Source organism: Macadamia integrifolia, chromosome 9, assembly GCF_013358625.1.
Source record: "Macadamia integrifolia cultivar HAES 741 chromosome 9, SCU_Mint_v3, whole genome shotgun sequence".
Lineage (NCBI taxonomy): Eukaryota > Viridiplantae > Streptophyta > Magnoliopsida > Proteales > Proteaceae > Macadamia > Macadamia integrifolia.
Genome location: NC_056565.1, coordinates 15,659,525 through 15,675,217, shown reverse-complemented (window position 1 = coordinate 15,675,217; position 15,693 = coordinate 15,659,525). Strand labels below are relative to the sequence as shown.

Sequence of the window (15,693 nt, the reverse complement as noted above, 5' to 3'; positions counted from 1 at the left end):
TATCTGGGACCCAGTATGCTCATTGATTGCAATATGATGTTTCACTGGATCCTCCTCAAGCATCCAAAATATGGTTAAATGCCTTTGTCCAATATCAGCAAGTCAACTCATGGTCCCGGCCAATACCAACTCAACTTGGCTGTTACGGCCAATCAAATCCCACTCCCAAAATCTATCAACTGCAAAGCCCCAATGCCTTAATCTGCTTGGATTTTCACCTAGAGGCTCCAACTATGTTCTGCTTCAATATTTCTACAGCCCTAAATTTCTAGTCAACTCATTTATACAAATATAACACATCCAAGATTCCTAGGTGTTGGTGGTCATCCAATATGAATACATCTCAGATAGGCTGGATACCTAAACCTAGGGAGAATATCAGTCAGACAGTAACCAAGATACAGTCAGATAGAATTAGAAGTCTAAGACAACATAGAAGAATACAAATGCTAAATGATAGAACATATATCAAGTCAAAAATTGCAGAATACAAAGGAGAAATACATGACAAGATTTTGTTGTAAGCTCTTGCCTAATTGGGTAAACAAACCAAATCAATTGGTTTTCGCTGCCACTGCTCTTATCTTATGAAAAAGCAAAAGAAAGGGAATAAAATGGGACACAACAAGAAAATTGAACACTGTATACTGACAGAGAGGAAAAGATCTCTACATGAACCAGAAATCACCATAATCGCCAAAATCTCAGTAACTCCACTGAAGGAAAATTTTCTTCAAATTGAGGGGCATAGAATGTTGATTTAAGCTGCCTGAGCCACAACTTCGGATGTGCTGGATGTCTCTAGCCTGCAGATTTTCATTTTCATCAGAGTTGAAATATTTGAAATTTCTATCAACGCAAACAGGTAAACATGAACTCATGCACAAACTTAATATAGGGTACTGGTTTCCTACACACCCTACATGGGAACTCTTGCCTACATCTGGCTATAACTGCCATGTTGCACCTCAGTTAATGGTCAAATTCAGTAGGCATGTTTCGCTTTCCACTCATCATCTAGCCAAGTGCTCACCTAAATTCTCGATCTATTATTATATGCTTAAAAATTGTTCAAAAAATTAAATTTTGTCTGCAACTGTTTGAACAACATGGATAATTGAAAAACAAGGAGAAAAGCCATAGGTTAGTTCATGACAATTACAAAGCACTAACAGCTATAAGGACCACTACTACTGGATAGGATTCAAAATTTGCAGCATTGTACAGGGTTCTAGAATCTTACAAGGTATATAAAAAACTAAATAATGCAGATAGGTTTCAAACCTATCATCGAAGGAAGAAGGGAACCAGGCCATAAGTGGCCCACAGCTCCCCCTTTTCGAACCTTATGGTTCAACTGGCCATAGGGTCGGGCCAGACCATTGGTCTGGGAGTATCCTGATCACCCAAACCAGAACCATGGGGACCATGCTTGTTTTTATTTTTTTAATTACTTGGTCATGTTAGAGTTCTTTTAGAATGGAACTCTACTTTATCTATACTTGTATTTAGAAATCTAGCTACACTACACTCACTCCTATCGTGTAGTCCTTTTATTTGCTATTTTTTTAATTTCCTTATGAGTTACTCAACCCACTTATAAGTTGTAAGAGCCTAAGAGCTCCCCCCACAATTTTATGATGAATGAATGTGAGCATTGCTTCAATGCTGCTGTGAGAAACAGAGCTACTGTGGCAGACAGCAGCAACCTCAGTGGGATTCTGAGGGTGATCAGGTGGGAGATCTGATCTTCTTTCCTTTCTCTTAATCCTTTTCTCCTTCCCTGTGACACCAGGTCAGTATAGCCACTGCTTAGAATTTTCTGTGAGATTCAATCAATATTATCTGCTGAACACATACCTGATCTGTTGATACATTCCGGAATTTTTTTATATCAAATTTGGCTGTATATAGTGGCTGGCGGCACCCCTGTTTTTGGGTGTTTTGGCTGGGAAGTTGATTCCTTCATTCAAGGGAATTCTAACCCTTAGATTGGTCTGAAATTTGGAGGAGATATTCACCAGTCCAGCAGGGTGGTTCGACCAAGGTTTGGTCTACATCCAAACCACTGATCTGCCGTTCTCATAGTTCCCAGAATTTTGGGACTCATACTTGCTATTTCTGAGATCTATCCACAGTTTACAATCAGAGTGTTGGATCGTCACCATATTTTGGGGTTATTTCATCCTCATATAAAGCCTTAATCGACCTGGATTTCATCAACATCCATTGATTAGATTGTGAGATATCATTATTCTAAATATCCTGGTTGTTTGTGATAACCTATGATCCTACCTTTGGGCTGGGGTTTTGAAACCTGACTCAGGGTTTAGACTCCAGTACTAATTCTACAAAAACTAAGCACAAGCAGATAAGGTCAGTACAAAAATGGTGGTCTTTCTAGCATCATCGGTGCAATCGTACGCCAGCAAATGCAAAGATAAACTTCAGGCCTATAAACTTACATCACAAAATTCAGACTTAAATAAATATTAAACCGCTTGGAACAAAACAAAGGATGAGTGAGGTTTCTCTTCTTTGACTCAGTCTTGCAATAACTACACCATTATATTTATATTAATCAAAAACATAAAGAGGAAAAGAAAGTGAGAGAATAGAATATACCTCTGAATTCCTTCTCCAACTTCCATTCTGAAAAAATTTCCTATCTTCACGGGCGACCCGACTTTCTTAGAAAGATCACTTAGCAGTGACTGCAGAGATATGAAAAAGTCATCAATCAAAATTTCCCTGTATAAAGCCTGTATGTTTGTGCTGTAACAGGTACCTAACATCATACTTGTAACCTCAAAAATATCAACCCCACAACCCAAAAAATGTTAATGGCCCAGAAGCTGCAATCTAATCATCCCGGCCTTTAGCAGGACTTCCTTAGACTTCTAGTTGTAGGCTTGTAGCTTCCACTCAATAGCTAAAGATTGCCTAGTTGATAGAATGTCTATGTGATTACCACCCATAAAGGCGTCGCATACCCATAGAAATCTCAGGTAATGCTCCCATCTGGGAAAATCCATACCTGCAACTGAAGGATAGTGGTTCCCAAAGTTGGAGCATTCCCTTTGGAGAATGACTCAACATGAGTCAATCGGCAGTCACTAGGTTTATAGCAGTCATACTTATCATATAAAAAGTCATCAATTGCAAATATAATTTTATCTTTCCAAAAATATGGAAAACAACAAAGCCCACACATTAAATTGACTAAACCAGATGATTTTTGTCAACTATGCAAAATAATGAAGAAATCTAGGATTCTCCGGCCATCACCTATCATTTAGCGAAAACTTTTAAATATGCTAGGTTAGTCATTTAATATCCAAGGATAAAAGCATGGCCGACAGACATAATGGATAATTCCTAGGGTAATTCAAAACCAAATGGTTACAGGGGGGCATGCAACGAAGAAACAAATAACTTCCTTTCTTCTCCCCCACCCCCCTCACCCTGACAGACAAGGTAAATTAATAAATAGAATTCCAAATACCTGGGACATCATCTGACATACCTTGACGTTGATTGTGTCATTCACAACAAACTTCTGCTCCATGAAGACTACATCCTCAAAGTACTTCCGCAAACGACCTTCCACCATTTTTTCTATGGCCATTTGAGGTTTCCCTGATGATTCTGCCTGAAGAATAATGGAAAATATAACTTTCATAACAAACAAATACACTTTTCAAAAAAAAAAATCAGTATGGCACATAAATACAGTGGCATTCTTTAAATAATTTTTTTCTCCCTGTAGGTAATTTCCAGCCCCAAAAAAGGAGGGAAAGAAAAAGGCTATATTATTTACTTAGACTAATCATCTTCTAAAACCACATGATCACATTAAGGTTGTAAGTGACAATGTAAACTGGAATAAACCGGAAACCGGTTTTCAGGGCATTTTCCCTGCAAACTGAAGCAACCATTTAACCAAACCCTATGCCCTTAGCTTTCCCAACCAAGCAACAGCTGAGCTAACTGATTGTAGACCACTCTTTCCGGTGGTCAAGCTGCTCATAGACCACCTGATTTGCAACCAGCCTGTGGTTGAGCTGATCGTAGAGCACAGCCGCAGAAAAACTGGAGGGAAAAAAAAAAAACAAAACAAAACAAAACAAAACAAAACAAACAAACAAACGCTTTTGCTAAATAGGTGAAAAAGTAAGACACTCTCTCAGCCAAACTTTTGCAGAACACGTAACTATCTGAGTTCTGGTCTGACATGTTCTTCCAAGGTTTCCTATTATTTCTGGCTATCATGCATTTCAATACTGTAACACTTTGAATCCTCCACAACATAATCAAATATTAGGATGTCATTGCATATCTATAAAAATCAATGTAACAAAATGCATTTCTAGACTGATTATTATTGATGGATGATGACTTTCTGAAAGCTAGTATAAATCATAAAAGAAGACCATGCATTCAACATGCAGGTTTCAGGACATTGATGCAGAGCTAAGGGTATACACACGTAGGAAGAAGGGCCAACAGACCTTTGCTATGGTTCCAGACCAGAACCTGGCTCATAAATTTAGACATGGTTCTGGTTCTGGTCCTAACTTGGACCAACCTTAGGCTAGCACACGTGGGTCCTGTTTGGGTTATTATATTGTGTCTAGAAGTTGCTGATGTGAGCCCCGCCAAGGACAGCTAGGCGTGAAGCTGCTACAATCTTCCATAGTTGATAATTTATTTAGTTTCCATTTTGTTTCAGTTTCTATTCACGTAGAAGACTCTTACTTATAGTAATAGCAACTAGAGTCCTTTTTTATTTTAGCAAGTTCTTATTTTTTGTACTCTTTTGTAATAGCAGTGGATCTTCTTATAAAAGATCCTAACTATCTTGGCAGCCAAGCAACTCCCCAAGCATAACAGGGTTAACTATTTTTGTAGCTGGTTGGCTGCTTATTATAAATAAAGAGGAGGGGACATGATGCCCAAAATTTTGGTGAATGAACTAATGCGCTCTGGTGAGACTGTTCTACTGTGCTGACTCAGTTGCAGAACCTAGGTTGGTTGGTGGTGATACCAAGTCATATCCCCCTTTCTTCTTCCCCCTTTCACTGTTCAGTTGATTCCAGCAAGCACCTTCAATCTATCGTGGCCTATCACTGGGTGATTTCTATACCTTCTTGTGTCTTAATAATCTTATTCGTCTTTTATTTGCTGCTATTACTCACTTTTCTGTAGGTGTTTCTTCAGTTTTCCTAGTCTACGGTTCTTGTTTTACTCCATTCTAGTTGCAGGAACTTCATGCCTTCAGTCCAACCAATCCAGTCATTGGATGCCCCCCTTTTTGATATTGTCTTCTCTCTCACCCACACTACCTTCGACCAAGGAACTACTTGCGTTATTTGGATGTAACTCTCTGGTTAAAAATAATAGCGGTTGTGCAGGTTGGGGGGGGGGGGGGCTGCAAGTACTATGATTCTGCAGCTCTCTTGGAGTCTTATCTCCTCCTTTCTCATTCTCTTCTTCTTTCTCTTCGGTTGGTTTCTAGTCTTTGCTACTGTCACCCTGGTAAGATTCTATTTTCTGGCTCAGTCTAACCATCAGTTTGCCTTGATATTCTAGACATATAATCCACCTATTAGGACCTTCCTTCGACCATAATTTCAGCCCCATTTGGTTTAGTGGACTATGAGATATCACTCTCACTGTTTTCCGCCAAAAGTTTCTCAGTTTCAGCTCACTGCAGTTCTGGTATTCTGACTGGTCTTCTAGTCTTTGTTTACAGCCAATTTAACCTCATCACACATGCATTAGATCTCTTAGCTCAAACAAATGACTGTAACCATATGACTACAAGACGTCTTACTGTATATTTCAGAAGATTTTTCTTTTAAAAAATTAATATTCAAAAAGGAGGATACATGTAGCCAACCCCATTTAGGTAGATTTCATTAAGTTATTGTTGAGTTGCTTTGTCCCTTTCTTTATTATTATCATTGTTTTTTTTTTTTTTTATTTGTCATTGCACGGATCCATGTGTACCCAACCCCATTTAGTTGGGATAAGGTTGAGTTGTTGTTGTTGTTGTTGTTGCTGTTGTTGTTGTTGTTGTTGTATTCCAAAAGAAGCTTCCTCTCCAATTCCGTTGCCACCTCTGATAAGCCTCCTCTCACCCAGCAGCCAACTAGATCCTGAAGTAGGTGCCACTCATCTGGCTAAGCAAAGTGGTCACACCCAATGCTGCTACACTGTTTCTTAAAATTAACTAATATCAATCTATCCTGAGTTACCTTCCCCAATTATTACACCGGAACATGATTAATCAAAAACACATGGCAAGATTGCATCACATAATACCTGAGATTTCAATATGTCACGCTCACTCTCTATTGCTTCATTGGAAACAAGTTCCTTAGACAAGAACAATGGCTTTGCTGCCACTATATGCATTGCCAGCTGTGAACCAACTTCCTGGAGAGCATCCAATTGCGCATTATCATCCTCCACTTCTAGAGTCAGAACTCCAGCAATACGACCCAAACCTGCATCCATATCAAACAAGTTTGGCAACCTCTACGCAATAATGGCACTTCGGAAATATGAAACAATTTATCAGCTCCAGCCTCTCACCCACAACTAGATATGTGACCATTTTTTGTCAAAAAGTAAACCCACTCATCTGCTCAAAATATGGTAAAGCTTCTCAGAAACTGCAATACCTGGTTGGGGACTGGAATGAAGGTAGGAAGAAACAACACCATGCGCAGATGAGGACATTTGAAACCCCCTTCTAAGTGTCACATTCTCGCCCATTATTGCAGCCACTTCAGTAATTGCACTTTGCACTGTTGTTTCCCCACTTAGTTTTGGATGATCTAAATTTATCTTCAAGCACTGCATAAAAGAACAGACGCTGGCAAAAGTGTTAGCAAAGGAATTACGACTCCAACAGAATCATCTCTCTTTTTAGTTTTCTATTTACTTACTCTTATTGGGACTTCAGCTCCATGAGAGTAGGGAATCCCAACTAATGACAGAAAAGAGATAGTAGAGAAAATATTAACATAAATAAAAGACCTTTCCTACCTAGCTATCTTGACCTGGAGATCGGTTTGTGTGGAATATGGCCCTAGACAACAAATTGAAGGTGGACCAGGACTTATCAAAACAATGTAAATACTGGAAGGGAGTGGCGCAACTCAACCAGCCCATGAGAAAATTGTGCTCATATTTGAACTACATCAGGCCGGGCACAGCCCAGTCCAGAACAAGTTGTGTCCGTAGCAAATTCTTGATCGGCTCTTGTACATGTATAAAGAAGGCGGAGAGGCTTATCATCTCTGACATCATTGCAAATTTTAGAGAGAGATACAGTGGCATCTCTCAAAAGATCTACGGAAGAATCTTTATTCTAACTGGAAAGGAGTTTACCCACCGAAGCGAGCTAAGCCACAAAAGCCAGGAGAGAGAGAGAGAGAGAGAGAGAGAGATGGACAGTCCTCCAAAAACCAAGCTGTAGTTGACAAGGTACGTAATTGCAATTACCCATAGGGAAAGAGAGAGATTGACTAACCAGTAGGCAGTAAGAGGAGAGGGGGTAGAAAGCAAGGGTATTTGCTGAATCAGCAACTAAGTAAAGAGAATAAAAAAAACTAGGCCTTCTGCAAATGCATTGTCCAAAGCAACGATTTTTATCAGCTGTGCCTTTGGGCAAACTGTAAACCACGTCTGACTCCAGCCTGAAGCGCTCGGTTCAGTTATTACTGCCATAGATTCAACTGAGAATTAAACTGATTGAATTGACAGGAAAAAAACTGAATCTACACCAGGTAAGAGAGAGCAAGACTAGGTTAAAGCAGCACAAAAGCGGAGCTATTTCTAGCGTAGTATAGTGGAACAAAATGAGGCATGGCCTGGCTGGTCTCTAAAAATAAGTTCAACTATTGTAGAAAAATCCACCAAAAAAAGGGACACCGTTCGCTATCTGTTGGGGTAAATTGAAGTAGAGAAACAACTGATCCTTAACGATAAAGTTATAGAGATGTAGAAAAGGTCAATCACTCTTTTTAGGTTTCCACTATCATGCAAAGCAATGAGACAAATTTTTCCTTTCGGAAAGAACTGTGAAACTTATTCTTTTTTCCAAAACAGCTATTGTTCAGCTTTGGATCATGACAACCAAAATCAGTGGTTGTCAAGTGGCAGAGTTTTTTGCATCTTCTCTTCTACTGATGTACAATCTCTGGTATTCAGGGCCCCTTTCTGTTTGCAGAGCAATATTTTTAAAATAAAAACAAAAAAACAAATCTATTTTTGCGTTCATTTCCACTTTGTTGTAGTTACAAAGGTTGGAGGTCATCCAGGATCTACCAGCTAAGAGATAAGTTAGTTCTTTGTATTGCTGAACAGCATTTTCTTTTTTTTCTTTTTTCATACACCCTGCCCACAGACAAGATATCCACAACATCCTGCTTCTTTACCCTCTTCATAATAAAATTTTCTTTGCATGCCAAAAATTTTATTAAAGCAGGAAATAGGGGGTGTGTGAAGAAAGGAGAATAGATCAAGTGTAGGGAACCAAAACTGACCAAAACAAAATGTGTTGGAGTATATGTAGGATCAATATGGGCAGTATCCTTTTGTTACACCATCGTTTGGTCCAAAAGTGTCAAGCAGCTGAAAAGTTGAAGTAATTTTCATTTTGTTCAAAGACAAAGTGATGCAGATTAAAAACCAAAATAGGCTTGTTTTATTAGGAATAAGCCTAGGGTTGGGTTGTATATGTGTTGAGCCTTCAATCCATGTCGTTTGGAGTCTATTGGGCCACTTTTATGGGTCTAAAAGAGGAGCTCTAAGATTGAGTACAGGATTGCTAGTTAGTTTCCTTTTTTATTAGTTCCCCTTTTAGGTTGACTTGATGGGGTTTATTTAGTTTCTAATTTCAGCATTATTTAGTTTCCAAATTCAGTACTTAGTTAGCTTCTAATTTCAGTACTTGTAATACCTAGTTTCTATTTCCAGTTTTAGTAACTAGAAGAGTTTCTATTTTCTTTAGTTTCCTATTTCAGTTTTTGGAAACTAGAGTTAGTTTCTATTCTTGTAATCCCATCATTATTATAAATAAAGGAGAGCTCTCATTAGTAGAGAGACGATTTTGACAATTAAAAAAAAGAAAGGCTTCATGTTGTTGCTGCTGGGTTTTCTCCATGGCTGTACCTTTGTGTTTGATCAAGGGTTAGGGATTGGTGTGTGATCCGATCGACACTCTACGGCGAGAAGTCCGAGTGGGTCTCTTTGTTATCTGGTTTTCTTATTGGATTCTCTTCTTCAGCAGTTCAGGTAAGTGGTCTAAACATTCTGCAGAAATTCTGGATTGCTTTCTCTGCTCTTCTTCACTGTCGGCCTCTTTTTTTTGGGAAGTTTTGACCACCGGATGGACCTGAGATTTTGATCAAGTGTTAGGCTGAACCAGAAGGGAACTCGATCCCAGTTTTGTGCTGATCAGACCATTTTCTGGTGTGTTTTCTGGGTTCTCCTAATTCTAGCCGATAGGTTCTCTGCCCAGAATTTGATTTCTGTTTTTAAATCTGTGTTGAATATTGACTGCTATTTTTGTTCTCCAATGGACTAGGACTTATAATCATTAATTAGGTGATGCAATTGCACGATGGACTTAGGAAAGAAAAATCTTTGATTTGATTTTCTTTTGTTTTAGAAACAATTTCTTTGAAATTAATTAGTTTCTAATTTTAGATTAGTTTCCATTTTAAGTTAGTTGCCATTAATTTTTTTGATTTTTTTCCTTTATATTGGACATGTAAATGATGGAGAAGTTCATTTTTTTTAGACTTGATGAATAGAAATTTGGTTGAAAATTTTTTTTGGTTTTGACTGTTATTACCTTCCCTTTCCTCTTTGACTCCATCATCTTCCTTGTTTTTATTTCTGTTTATTACATCTAGCTGCTGCCCCTGTTTCTGGCGGTAGTTGCAGTCCCAAACAAGGGCTCGATCTCTACAAATACCCACCAGACCAGTTCAAGATTTTTCGAACTCATTCCTACAAAAGAAACGACTCACCATACACAGATCCAAGACCAAGTTTGGTCTCTATCGGAAGCTCTGACCATAAGTTCAGATCTGGTTTTGTACCTGCGATGGACTGAGTTGCAGAACAAATTAGATCCTGCTGGTGGAGTCTATCACTGCTGGTTGTCACGTGCATCCGATAGGGCTTGAGGTTTCGATCCTTGTCCTAAACTTGCAAATCCAACAACTCAGTCTTGAGTGAGTTCTCTCCTTTGAAGGTCTACCTTGGGTTACCGTTTTGTGTTCTATCGTGAAGAAGAAGAAAGGTTCTCCTATGGGTTTTAAATAAACAATTGTTGTTATTAAGTTCTTTATTAATACACCCTCCTTTAAACAGATAAGCCCTCTAACTTTAAATTCTTTATTAATACACTCTCCTTCTTTACTAGTTTGCTGAATTACCCTTCATTCTTGGGTTTTATTTCTGTTTAACCCCACCACTATTTTTATTTCCATAATTGATCCTTCTCTTTGGGATTAATTCCTGATAAGTCCTTAGTCAATTATTTCACTCTATAAAGCTCCTAAATTGTACCAGAAATTTACAATATTGCCCCTGGTTTGTCTAGAGTGAACTATTTGGTTATTTAGTGGGCACTAAGCGATCCGATTTCAATCCTTGGAATCCGAATCCGCATCATTAGGTGTGCTTATTAGTTCCTCAATACTGCTCTATTGAAGTTCCTGAAGTGTTAGGATCGATTACCAGATTTCTAAACCTGCTGTCTAGATTTGAGTTCTAATTTCTGTTCTGTGTTGCTGTGAACTTCTGGACTGTTAGCATCTGTTGATCTGAACCTAATGGATATCTCATATTGTTATTAAAGTTCCTGGTTTAGTCCTAAGACTGTTTCTGAATTATTTCGATTATGTGTTACTGTTCATTGAGATCGATTGTCAATTCTGGTTTGTTGTGGAAGTCTGATTTTCTGCTATATGTTTGCTGCTGGGTTTGGTTGTTCTTTGGTCTAAAAGTTCCTGCAGTTTTGGGTCTAGTTGGGTGTCCAATCTAGTCCTACATTACAAAGAGAGAACCAACGTAATGCAAAACTAACCTCGAGCCGGTATATGCCAATGGGAGATCAGCTTGTGACAGGATCAAAGGAATAGAAATAGAACAAAATTGAAAGAAAACCAGATAACTCGATGAACTGAAACTGATATTCAACTATGGGAAAGAAAAAACAATAAAAGAAACAACAGAAAAGAGGATGTGATTAGGAGTCACTCTGTAGGGCTGGAATCACCACCACCCCAACCTTGAAATCATCATCAAGGGTTTCCTAAAAGCACCATCAGGAACCTACTGAGTCACCACATCAGGCAGCCTTCTGAATCACCACAGAACCAAAGGCTGAAGTCAAATTTTTCATCAATCAAATTCCTGGTGTATTTGTGTGTCCACTGGCGTTTTTGTATGTTAGTTGGTGTTAGTTGTAGCAAGCTGCTCCTGGTATGCCAGGCAACTGTAATTTGGAGGGCAGAGAGTAGAGGGATTGAACGATCATACAAGCTATCTGATGTAAAATATCTGAGCACTTTATGGGCCACATACAAAAACAAATTTGTAATTATGCAAAAGTCTCACCTCCAAGTATTCAGATCCAATGGGAATGGCTGTAGAGACTTGTTCGGCAGAACAGTCAACTGACAAAGCTATCCTCGCCAAAGACAAAGCCTACAGGAATAAGAATTCATGAAACAGTTACTGAAAAAGAAAAAGAACACCTGTCAGTTAAAATGGAAAAGGATATTAAAGAATCAAAGAATGTTAGTCACAGTGAGCTGAACCCTTTCAAATGCTAAAGAGAAAGCACCTAGAATGGACAAGCAATGCCTGAAATGGTCACTGGTCCCAACTTTCTACAAAGGAATACCCTCCCTACATTTCCCCTACCCGGTTAAAGTCTCAATAAACCAACTGGCTCTCATTTTTTGATTCACTAAGTTTCCATGATTTACTGATGCATGTAAAATTTCATAGAATTCTAAAATCCAAGCTTTCATCCTAACAGATTCATAACGAAGTTTCAGAATCAAACTCGAAAGAGAAAGAACTCATACTAACCAAGCACTGGAATATTTCATTTCTTGCAACAAAGTCCGTCTCACAATTAAGTTCAATAATAGCTGCTTTGTTTTCAGTCTGAGCTAGAGCAAGTAAACCCTCAGTAGCAGTTCGGGAAGACTTTTTGGATGCAAGAACTACACCCCTTTTCCTCAGGTCCTTTTGGGCAGCCTCTGCATAACCAACAATTACTTTAAGATGAAGAGCATGAACTTAAGAGAAACAAATCTAAAGGAGATGAAGCATATTAATATATCTACCGATGTCCCAATTGGAATCAACAAGAGCAGATTTGACAGCTTTTATTGGAGCACTAGTTCTTTCCCTCAATAGTTTGATAAGATTCATCTGTTCCGAAGCAGGAACTCCGCCACTGAAACTTCTCTTAAACGATTTGTGTGGAGAAGGAGAAGCAGATTGAGAAGTAAACAAGCTTTTGGTTCGTATAACTCCAGCAATGTAAGCCTCTCTATGTGCCGATGAACAGTAACAATGACCGGAATGCATGGAATATTTAATCCGGTTAAGGAGAAATCCAAAAGAGGATTTTGCACTTCTAGCAAAAGCCATCTGCCCACCTGAAAAATCAGCCAAAAGACTATTATATTTCAATTCCAACGTTGAATTTCAAATAAAAGTTCACAATCTTGCAAAGATGCAAGAAAGAAAAACCCAGAAAGGCAGATGTCAACTGTGAAAAACGGAAGTGAAGAGAACTTTACAGTCCGTTGGTGCTATACAGGGAAAACGATACTGGAAGATCGGGCCTTTCTCTTTTTCTCCTTCAATTGCACTCACATAATCGACGATCAATGGCTCTGAAAACAAGGAAAGATAACTTGTGTCAAATGAAAGGAGAAGACGAAATGAAGCCGTGAAGATCGGATTGCCTGCAGCAAATTCGAAGAAAACCTCGTGAACAGAAATGCACATTCGAACCGATCAATCGTAGGGTTTTGCGGCACTTTAGCCTCTGTAAGGGTAGCGGGAAACCCTTGGCCCATCTCGTTAGCACTGGCCCATGTTGAATGAGCTGGGCTTGAAACCCAAAATATCCTGTTCCAAACTAAATTGCCCTTATGAAGCCCTGGTTTTCTAGGGTTTTATTTTATCACTTGGTAAATTTCATTCCATCACAACAAAAAAAAAAAAAACTTGATAAATTTCATTTCAAGTTAATGGTGATTAAGAGACCTTCGAGTCCACAAAATATAGGACTGGTTAAATTGGCACCTCCTTAAATAGCTATCTAGGTGACTCATCCAGAAGAATTACTCTCTTAATACATTTTAATATGGAGTTGAATTTCTCTCCCAACCCATCAAGCTATTATACACAACCTTAGAAATATGTTACATGAAAATTTAGCTTTAGTGAAAATTTTGTCGATATAATTTCCTCATTATAGTTGACTTATGGTGAGTTTCAAGCACATAATAATCTACGAGACATTTATATCAATATGTTGATAGCTAATTATTTTTTTGCTATTGAAAGCAAAAGTAAATTGATTGGCATTGGTTCAATCAGTGAAATTATTATTTTGTTATGCGCAAAGAATTGTCTTGTTGGCGCAAAAAAAAAAAAATTTGTCCTATTGACATAGAAAACATCAATGCATGGGATCGATGAGAATGTGTGCACTAGCATCTTCAGTGCCCTAGTACCCATGGGCACACATTAATAGGGGCTTGCATCAAGATGAAGACATCCCTCCATCAATGCATCCAACAACCTTGAGCCCTTAGTCCCCACCCCTGCACACTCCCCAACACTTGTATGTGTTGTGACCCATAGGTTGTCTAATATTAGCTTAAAAATAAATAAATAAATAAATAATAAAAAAGTAAAATAAAATTGTATCTAAAATATAAAGTTATCGGATATAATTATATTATATTCTATAGATACATTAAGCACATACTCTTGATTATAGAAATTTACTTTTTTCCGTTAAAACTATCCTTTCCCTCTACTTGCAACTAAATGGAAGGTTTATGAGTGACACAAATTTCATTGACAACAAATATATAAATTGTTGAAAAATGTAAGGGGAAAAGTCCTTGCAAGAGAGACCATATTGAGATAGTCTCTATATTTCATATTTGGTTTATCTATTTCCCACTTATTCAAGCCATCAATTTTCCAAATGAGTACTTGATCAAAGGTGTCAACTAGTTTGATTTTGGTTCAGTTCAATATAAAATATGTGGAATTCAAAATCAAATCAAATCAAAATTCAAAAAGAACCTTTTTCCATACCAATATAGAATGGGTATTGTTCGATATTAGTTTTTTCTTTTTCTTTTTCTTATTAGGTTCAACATTTGGTTCACTATTTGATTTTGACCCGATTGTATCTGATTTGGGCCCTATTTTAAAATGTTTAGGTAAGTTTTACATCTTTGCCTTGATAACAAAAAAAATTGTCATAATTCATCAATTTTTTTTTTTTTTTTAAAAAAGGGAACAAAATTTATCATATTCATTGAATTAAATATTAAAAGGAATCTAAACAATAAAAATGAATCAAAAACAATAAAAATATCTCATAGTTAAAACTAAAACCAAATCGAATGTTTTCATTTTATTCAATTTATTTTGAAATGGCTAGCTTTAGTTTGAATCTCAATTCTAAATTAACACCTTCAATAAGGAAAATGATATATATTTTTTTACTAAGTGTAGAGGTAAAGTACTTATGTAAAGCTATAAATGCTCTACCCTATGGTATGAAATCAATAATATTCCCATTGTTTTTCAAAAGAAAGAAAAAAAGAAAAGATAATACCCCCACTATTTTCAGATATTCTGACCCCTCCATGAAAGCTTGGATAGGTGAAGGGAATCTGCCTCCTAGACTACTTTAGTTGGAGGTTTTTATTTTGATGCAAAGATCCCACAAAGTGAGACTTCAGTTGGACCCTAGTTATATTTTTAACTTGTCTTGGTTAACATATTGATAGGTTTACCAATACTGCAAATTTTTACATTTTATAAATATTCAAGTGCGCCCATATGTTGATTTATGCATGGGTCCTTCCATTTATTTGCACTGAATGTCCAATAGTTGGAGAGGATTTGAATCCTTGTGGCTGTGTTTGGTTGTAAGGAGAATTAAAGAGAAGAGTAGTGAAATTTTCATATTTAAAAAAGAAATATATGTAATAATTACTCATGTAACTTCATCATTAATTTCAAATTATTTTACATTTTGTTATAAAATTTTCCTTTACTTTGCATTTAAAATCCTTTGTTATAATATGTAAAATATATTATTATTAAATATAATTAAAAAATTAAGTAACTTATATAATTTAATGGGATAATGATTATAAATATTTCTTTTAAAAATATGAAAATTTCACTTTTTTTCCCTTCCAAATCCTCATTGCAACCAAACGGGTCTGTGAGAAACATGCTCTGCCGCCAATGCACAGCGTATTTATGTAAAAAAAAAAAAAAAAAAAAATCCAAAAGTCGACGAGGCTGTCAACGCAAGAAGGATATTTAAGTCATTTTATATTATTTATTTGGACGGAAAATAATTCCGCTTTTGTTTTTTTT

The 15,693-nt window shown here is 37.2% G+C and overlaps 1 protein-coding gene and 1 long non-coding RNA gene across 5 annotated transcripts; both read right to left on the bottom strand.

Annotated features, from left to right (window-relative positions):
• Positions 1-435: 435 nt before the first annotated feature.
• Positions 436-13,173, bottom strand: LOC122089308 (elongation factor Ts, mitochondrial). 4 transcript variants are annotated; one of them, XM_042658926.1, is made up of 10 exons: positions 13,039-13,173; positions 12,849-12,944; positions 12,387-12,704; positions 12,127-12,299; positions 11,647-11,736; positions 6,690-6,864; positions 6,328-6,512; positions 3,527-3,652; positions 2,626-2,714; positions 436-806 (listed from the first exon to the last, which is right to left on the bottom strand). In XM_042658926.1, the coding sequence occupies exons 3-10, from the start codon at positions 12,694-12,696 to the stop codon at positions 761-763; spliced, it is 1,194 nt and encodes a 397-aa protein (XP_042514860.1). In that variant the 5' UTR covers positions 12,697-12,704; positions 12,849-12,944; positions 13,039-13,173; the 3' UTR covers positions 436-760. The 4 variants fall into 4 exon arrangements, with proteins under 4 accessions (XP_042514860.1, XP_042514861.1, XP_042514858.1 ...); XM_042658927.1 differs by having other exon boundaries at positions 12,867-12,944; XM_042658924.1 differs by having other exon boundaries at positions 12,849-13,074.
• Positions 1,436-2,598, bottom strand: LOC122089309. The gene is made up of 2 exons (XR_006143297.1): positions 2,296-2,598; positions 1,436-2,209 (listed from the first exon to the last, which is right to left on the bottom strand). It is a non-coding gene; the product is annotated as an uncharacterized LOC122089309 (long non-coding RNA).
• Positions 13,174-15,693: the final 2,520 nt, after the last annotated feature.